The sequence below is a fragment of the Microtus oregoni genome, unplaced genomic scaffold (assembly GCF_018167655.1).
Source record: "Microtus oregoni isolate MIOR12 unplaced genomic scaffold, Mior012 000050F_ref0000143, whole genome shotgun sequence".
Classification (NCBI taxonomy): domain Eukaryota; kingdom Metazoa; phylum Chordata; class Mammalia; order Rodentia; family Cricetidae; genus Microtus; species Microtus oregoni.
The window spans coordinates 9,959,693-9,967,969 of NW_024543256.1; the positions used below are offsets into that span (position 1 = coordinate 9,959,693).

Consider the following 8,277-nt stretch of genomic DNA (forward strand, 5'->3'; position numbering starts at 1 on the left):
CCGTCAGATGCCCCAAGTGCCTTAGACTATCTATCAGCTGACAGTGGTGGTAGGGTTAACCAGTGACTTGGGGGAAAAAAGAACAGGCAACATGGGCGGTGCGCGCTCCAGGGACGCGTGCGCGCGCCCAGCATTCCGCGCGAGCCAGAGGAAGGCAGAGGGAACGCGAGCGAGCAGACTGCAAGCCCTGCCCAGCGAGCGAGTCTCTGTGAGCGAGCTGAGCTAGCGAGCGAGAGAGCAAGTGAGCGAGCGCCGGTGGAGCCCGCGTGGAGGAAGCCGCCAATCCATCCTGCAACATGAACACCCTGCTCTCGCGGGCGAACTCGCTGTTCGCCTTCACGCTGAGCGTCATGGCGGCGCTCACCTTGGGCTGCATCCTCACCACCGCCTTCAAAGACAGAAGCGCGCCAGTGAGCCTGAAAGTCTCCAGGGTCCTGCTCAAAAAAGTGGAGGACTTCACCGGACCCAGAAAAAGAAGCGACCTGGGCTTCATCACGTTCCACATCTCTGCGGATTTGGAGAAGACTTTCGACTGGAACGTCAAGCAGCTCTTCCTTTACCTCTCGGCAGAATATTCCACGAAAAGCAACGCTGTGAACCAGGTGGTCCTGTGGGACAAGATCCTTCTGCGAGGAGAGAACCCCAAGCTGGATCTGAAAGATGTCAAAAGCAAGTATTTTTTCTTTGACGACGGGCACGGTCTCAAGGGAAACAGGAATGTCACTTTGACTCTGTCCTGGCAAGTTATACCGATTGCTGGCATTCTGCCTCTTGTGACTGGATCTGGACGCGTGTCTGTCCCATTTCCAGATTCGTATGAAATAGCCACGGCTTTTTGAAGAACTCTCTCTGCATCTGTTGAAGGACATATGTGTGCTTATGGAAACATATTTTCTTCATCTTTTCCCTCACGTCTTGCTGACTTTTGTGTTTTGTTTATTTTAAAACGTGCTGGGTTTGTGTCTGGGACTGGCTGAACTCCTCATCCTCATGCTTCCATTTACCTAACACAGAGACTGCATTCATGGATCTTCCTGGTGTGAACAATGGTTGTTACGTTTCCTTTTGTATAAGAATCAACATGAAATTGCATAGTTGGAGGAGAAGGGTTGATAAAGTAGTTAGTGTACAAACAGCAACAACAACAGAAGTTCACCAGAGCAGAACATTATCAGACAATTGCATATGGCTTGAAAAGAAGGCACAGTTTTGTCATAGTCACTGTGTTATTCTGTGTGTAATATAAAATGTGTTTGGAGAGAATTTAAAAATTTGATGTATGGGTGTTGTCATAATAACTTCATGTTTTATTCCTGACATTCCTTGTAGGTTCACAATGAATGCCGTTTTCATATATCTTCTAGGATGTATTTGATCACTAGAAAAATTGTTTGACATACAAAATTTGTAAATAGGTATGAGAATGAGAATTTTCCCCCATTTCAGAAATCTGAATGCTTGTCTTTCTTGCCAGCAAACGTGTCCACTTGAATAGTGAATGCCTCCTTAGTCTGAAAACAATTGTAACTCAGTCCATATCTCCTCTATATCATATGTGTGTCTCACAGTGTTTTCTCTACAAAGATTGCTGTGCACTGTATCTTTGCAAAAATGTTTTAGCACTGTTACTGACATTTGAAAATGTTGGCATGCTTAACATGTGCTGAGTATGTTCTAGTATGTTTAATACCCTTAAATAAATGCTTACTGCTTAAAACTGTTGATTGTTCATTATTTAATCCTTATTGGGATATTGGTAATAACACTTGTGGTATGATTTTTCAGTTAAAAATATATATAAACATTTATATATTCTATAATCTAAAAAAGTAAGCAGTACAAGCTTTAACTCTATTCAAATGAAGAAGCTGAAATTCAGAAGTTTGTTACATTACTTCAAGCAAACAATAGTTTAAACTTGAAATCTAATCTCATTCTTTTTTGCCAAATAATTGCTTTTATTTTATGAGATTATAATATAATTACACTATTTTCCTCTTCCTTTCCCTCCCTCCAAACCCTTTCGTGTAACCCCCTTGCTCTCTTTCAAATTCATGACACATACATTTTTTCCTAAATTAAACATCCTCAATATGTATAATGGTACTTATACATATATGTCTTCATGGCTGACCACTTAGTATTGGGTAATCCTTGGTGTGCTCTTCCCCAGAGAAGATTATTTCTCTCACTCTTAGCGCTTCTTACTTATCTGTTGTTCTTTGTCTGGGGTTGAGGCCTTATGCACTCCACCCCACCTTCATCCACATGTCAATGTACCAGTTGGGTGTAGGTTCCACTACTCTGCTTTTTCATCAGCTACTCTTTGGTTGCAAAGACTACTGAAATAATAAATTTGCACGTAAATGGATGGAACTAGAGAAGACTGTGACTACATAACCTGGTGTAATTGCAGAAACCAGGAAAGTAAAAAAAGACCATTGCTGGACTGGGGAATAGGAAAGCAATAGATGGGGGAGGGGAGGTATTATCAGAATGCAAATGATATGAAGGGGTAAATGGGAAAATGGGGGCATCTAATTAGAGAGGAGGGAATAAGATAAATAGAATAGAAGGGGGAGAAGAGAAAAATAGTACTATGCTTAAAAAGGTCATAAGGAGCCAGGTGGTGGTGGCGCACGCCTTTAATCCCAGCACTCAGGAGGCAGAGGCAGGCGGATCTCTGTGAGTTCGAGGCCAGCCTGGTCTACAAGAGCTAGTTCCAGGACAGGAACCAAAAGCTATGGAGAAACTCTGTCTCAAAAATTCAAAAAAAAAATCATAAGGAATCATATTGTGAACTATCAAAATACACAGAACACAACTAAGTCTATCTAGAAATATACACATATATCGTAAATAAAAACTTTCCATCTGGGCTTGCAATGCTCCAGTGGAGGTAGGGTTAACCAGTGACTGGGGGGGGGGAAGGCAACATGAGTGGAGATGTGGAATGTGATGAAGCCTAGGTCACTTCTTTTTCTGGGTCAAGTGAAGTCTTCCACTTTTCTCATCAGGATCCTGGAGACTTGCAGGTGCTTCTGTCTTTGAAGGTGGGGGTGAGGATGCAGCCCAAGGTGAGTGCCACCCCACCCACCCCCGTAAGACTCAGGGCCCTCAGGGCCCAACAGATTCAATCTGGATCTAACCTGTAAGCCTCCTCCCCGAGGACTAGCTTTCATTTTACAGAAGATACCATATAAGCTTCCTAAGGAGGGAAGTGGCCAATAGTGCCAACCAGCTATCACACCTCTGGACCACAATGACCAGTATGGCATGATAACCCCAAGGGTGCAGTAGTGCCTGCCATACATACCTTGACAGTACCCAACTGCTTTCTAATTGTACTTAACACACACACTCAGCAAGCGGGAGATCATGTCTGGTACTGGAACCTACCTAGTGCTAAAGTGCTAGTAAACACATAAGTCATGGAGAGCATATAGCCACTACTTCCTAAAGCAGCATTCTAAATAGTTGTCCTTATACCCACATATAAGTGGAATCCTCACCTCTTTTCTTACTTAGGGTTTCTGTTGCTGTGGTAAAATACCATGACCAAATTCTACTCCTGTTTCTTTTACTTCTCAGACAACACAGCAATCAAATTTCACTTAGAGATTTTTTTTTCTTTACTCTGGAAATCCTTTATTATCATTCCTGGAGATTCCCTACCTTGTGTGAAAGGACTAATTTTTATTGTGCCAACAAAGTACATTTCATTCTCTGCATACAATCCCCATTTACTTGACTTATGCTATAAAGGAACTGGAACGTTTGTAAACTAGCTTATTGAGTAAATATACACAATACTACACAATGAAACTTAAAATGGCCTTTTTCAAGACGGGGGAAAAAACACTGCTAACGGGGTGAGTGTGATTTAACTGCTCTTAAGACCAACCGATCTAGCTACACCACCTCTGATAACAGCAAGGAACAGCTTGAAACTAATGTGGAACAGTTTTATGGGCATATCATGTAACTATAACTCTCCATTCATTTAATCAGCCATGCATGTGGCTATGCTGGTCGTGCCAAAGCATTCGCGAAAGAGTATTTCCAACCAGCAGAAACTTCAAAGGTGGAATGTCATGTGTTCCCACATTAACTCCTGATTCGTCACCTAGTTTGCACGGGATCTCCATTTCTCTGCCTGGAAAATGGCAATGGTTAAAATAACTACTTCAATGGTGGTCTTTTTCCATTACGCACATGTGGAATATGGTTTTCGTTGATCTTTTCGGCATATCAGAACAGAAATATCCAGTAGTTTTGTGAAGACAGGAAGGTAGGTAGAATGCTCAAGTACATACTTCGCATTGATCTGATTTTGTTTTATAGTCAGACACTTCGTGTAATCGCTACAGCTGCCGAGCATGAAAACCGCAGATATCAAAACTTGGCATTAAGGAAAGCACTCCCAGAAAAGCCTTAACTAGGACTAAGTACCAGTTTCCCAGTTCACCATTTCTCATGGTGAGTGCATCTGTTAGTGTGATAGATAGGAATGCTGGTTTGTTTTTGAGATACAATTGTTTTTATCTGACAAGCATGCTTTTTGGAAATTTAATATGGAATTAAAATATAAAGATCCAAGAAGTATAATGTGAATAGAGGTTTTCATTTTTATTAGCAAAGGGAAACCAAGAATAAAAATTAACCTCTTCCTTAGGAATTTGATTTTTGTAGCACACAGTTTTATTTATTATAATAATACATTTAACAAGTTAACGCAAAGGCTGGAGATATAATTTATTGCTAAGCTTTTGCCTTGCCTGTTAAAGACCTTAGTTTCAAACCTCAGTACTAGAAAAAAAACCACTTGAGGCCTAGGTAGTTAAATGTAGCTAAATGGTAGAGCACTTGCCTAACGTATAAAAGGTGCTACATCCAATCCCTAGTATCTTTCCTGTCTATCTATCATCTATCTGCAACTTGAGTTCACTTTGATAAACGTATCATTGTGTCTTGGTGATAATTTTTTCAGTTTAATTTTTAAGTTTTTAAATGATTTATTTTATTTACTTTATTTTTGTTTTTTTGAGATAAGGTTTCTCGGTGTAACAGTCCTGGCTGTCCTGGAACTTGTAGAACAGGCTGGCCTCAAACTCACAGAGATCTGCCTGCCTCTGCCTCTTGAGCCTCTGCCACCACCTGACCTTTATTTTTATTTTTTATATGCATTGCTATGTTGCCTGTGTGTATGTCTGTGTAAGAGTGTCAGATCTCCTGGAACTGAAGAGTTGTGAGCTGATATGTGGGTGCTGGGAATTGAACCTGGATCCTCTGGAAGAGCAAGTGCTGTTAACTGCTGAGCCATTTCTCCAGCTGCCCCCTTTTTGTTTTAAAAAAACCTGTTTTCCTATGTGTGTATTTTGTATATTGAGCATGTTCCCTTTCATTCCTCATCAAAGTTTTAAAAGTCTCTGCAAAGACACAAAGATTTTGGGAAATCAAAGTAGGATAGGAAATGTCTGACCCCAGAATTTATTCTCAAACAGTAATCACGACATAGCTGTTTATCCTAGTTATCATCTTTAATGAACTGGTTTAAAAAAATAGTGCTCACATGATTTTTTCCCTCTAGCACTTGAATATAAACAAAAGACAACTGTACAAAGACACTTGGTAATGATTTGGGCTATAATCTGAGAATAACATTATTTGCATCAATTTATGAAAAAAATCCTCAGTTCCTCCATGAGGGGATTTCTAAGTTGAATGCTCACTATACATGCTTTCTAGCCCACTCTTTCATCCAGTCTTCCCTCCTCAGCGAATGGGAAGCTGCCACAGCCAGGGCTGTCTTAACCACACAGACACTCCCACCTGCAGCAGTTTGCCTGGGGAATACACACCCAAAAGAGCAGTCTCTAGCACCTTGAGAAATGTCTCTCAAGGAAGGGATCCTGAAGCGTTTTCTCCTGCCACCAGGATAACCTATATAACTTTCCCCTTACAGACACACATCACAATCTTAGGCTGCTCTGACTGTCAAACAGCAGAAATGGTAAGTCCGTCAAAGTTGAGAGTTCATCAATAAGAATCACTTGCCAGAAAACCTAAGCCGCATTCACCGTATCACCTTCATTAAGAATCACTCAATATGTCCTTTATCTTTTCTCATATTTTAAAATATTTTGTCACAAAAATTGTAAATAAATAAGAACATCACACACACAAATTAGCCAGATCCAAAGTATATACAACTTAATGAAGCTATACAATTACAACTGACATTTGAAATGGAACCTCATATTTTAACTGGTTTGTAGGTCAGACTTAGGGCAGTAGGGCATCGTGGGGAGCCTCTACCAGAATTTGTAGGGAAGAGATAGGAACACTTTCTGAGAAAATGAGACATAGATAAAGAGCAGCAGGCTGAATGAAAGATCTATCACTGAGAGAAGAACTGCCCAAGAGGTTTGAAACATGAGGGGCCAGGCTATATAATCACTGTTTCTCAGTCAAAGCTCACTATAGGGACCTAAGGATGTGTAGAAGACATTCTGGTGTGGAGAACAACCTTGTACGTTCTGGTTGCCATGGCAACCTGATGCAATTATGGTGGCCCTGACAACTTGATAACAGAAACTGGAATTGTGTGGTGAGAAGAGAAGGGTCCCCTCTCTGGGTGTTTGTACTCAGCTAAGGGGCCTCAGGAGTGTGGGGTGAAGGGATCCCAACTTTTCCGCAGAGTGAGGAAACAGAAACGGAATTCCAGACCCTGGCCACCTCCTTCCTGCCAGAGAGCTGCTTTGGAGAATGTCTCATTTATTAGACTCTTGAGATCTTTCGATCCCCAAAGACTGTGGGGTTGTGCCCCAGGGTGTCATTAAACAACTTTCTTTGTAGACTCTGGGCATTCATGGGAGGAAATAACAGGATAACTCTCTCTGAGCTCAATTTTCTCCTCTGTGGAAATGCCTATTTAAATAGTAATTACTAATGAATTACCTAGTACATACCAGAGGATGTTGAAATATGCAGTGAATTAGAAGGCCTTTTGTACCAGTTTGCTTTCTGTTTCTGTGATAAAACACTGACCAAAAGCAATCTGAGGGGCTGTGTTAGTCACTTTTCTTTCTTTCCTTCCTCTCCTTCTCTCTTCCTCCTTCCCTCCCCCCCTCTCTCCCTTCTTTGTTTCTTTTCTTCCTTCCTTCTTCCTTTTTTTCCTGCCAACTTATTGTGAACTAGTGTCACCTGGAAAGAAGAAATCTCAATTTAGAAAATGCATCCATCACAATGCCTTTGACAAGATTGTGAGACATTCTTGATGAATGGTTGATACGGAAGGGTCCAGTCCATTGTGGGCCGTGACATCCCTTGGCAGTTGATCCTAAGGTGTGTATCAGAGTAAACAGCAAGCTACAGGGAGCAAGCCAGTAAGCAGCATTCCTCCATGGCCTCTGCTTTAGTTTCTAAGTCCAAGTTCCTGCTCTGCTTAAGTTTATGCCCTGATTTCCCTTGGTGATGAACAGTTTGTCTCCCTGCCCCAGCACCAGTGGTCTCTATCACAACAATAGAAAGCAAACTAAGACAAAGAGGAAAGAGTTTATTTCACTTGTCACTTGCAAGTGACTTCCTTTCAAGGGAAACTGAGGCAGGAACTGAAGCAGAGACCATGAAGGAATTCTGGTTAGTGGTTCACATTCCCAGATACAGAGTTCAGTAATTTCAAAAATAGTATTACACACAATATTATAATTACAAAGAGCTGCATCCATTAAATATAACCAGATAGATTGAAATACATAATTATATTCCAGGATGTAATGTCTTGAATTCTGTAGTGTCAGGCATGCTATTCCTCTCACTGCCTTATCCCCAGCAATGCATGGCATTTCCGTCACTCTAGATTAGGTTTCATGGTAATTTAAATGGAACCATGCAGGCTTTTTAAAAATCAGAGCTTTTTTTTTTTTTTTTTTTTTTACTTCTTACTCTCTGGTGATGGGGTGGGCAGGGTCTTCTTCATGGTAATCAAGCACATTACCACTACGCAACATCTGGAGGCTCAGATCTGGCTTTTAAAATTCACCTTTTAAATTCTCTGATGTATACATTGTGTGCACAAGCTTTCTATCGACTTTGTGGACAAATTTAGTATCTGTTATTATATGCTCTGCTTGTTTCTAATCTGGGATATTCATACACAAAGTAGATATAAAGACTATCTGTGGCTGTCTTTTGTGATAGCATGGTTAGGTAATATAAATGAGAGATTAGTATTGTCACACACTATCAAGCACTCCAAGCCATATTATTTTTCAT

At 41.0% G+C, this 8,277-nt stretch overlaps 1 protein-coding gene across 1 annotated transcript; it reads left to right on the plus strand.

The window, feature by feature from the left end:
- Window positions 1-291: 291 nt before the first annotated feature.
- On the plus strand, window positions 292-1,711 carry LOC121437162 (signal peptidase complex subunit 3). The gene has a single exon (XM_041637007.1). It carries the CDS (start codon window positions 297-299, stop codon window positions 837-839), a length of 543 nt encoding a protein of 180 aa, XP_041492941.1. The 5' UTR covers window positions 292-296; the 3' UTR covers window positions 840-1,711.
- The last annotated feature ends 6,566 nt before the right edge of the window (window positions 1,712-8,277 follow it).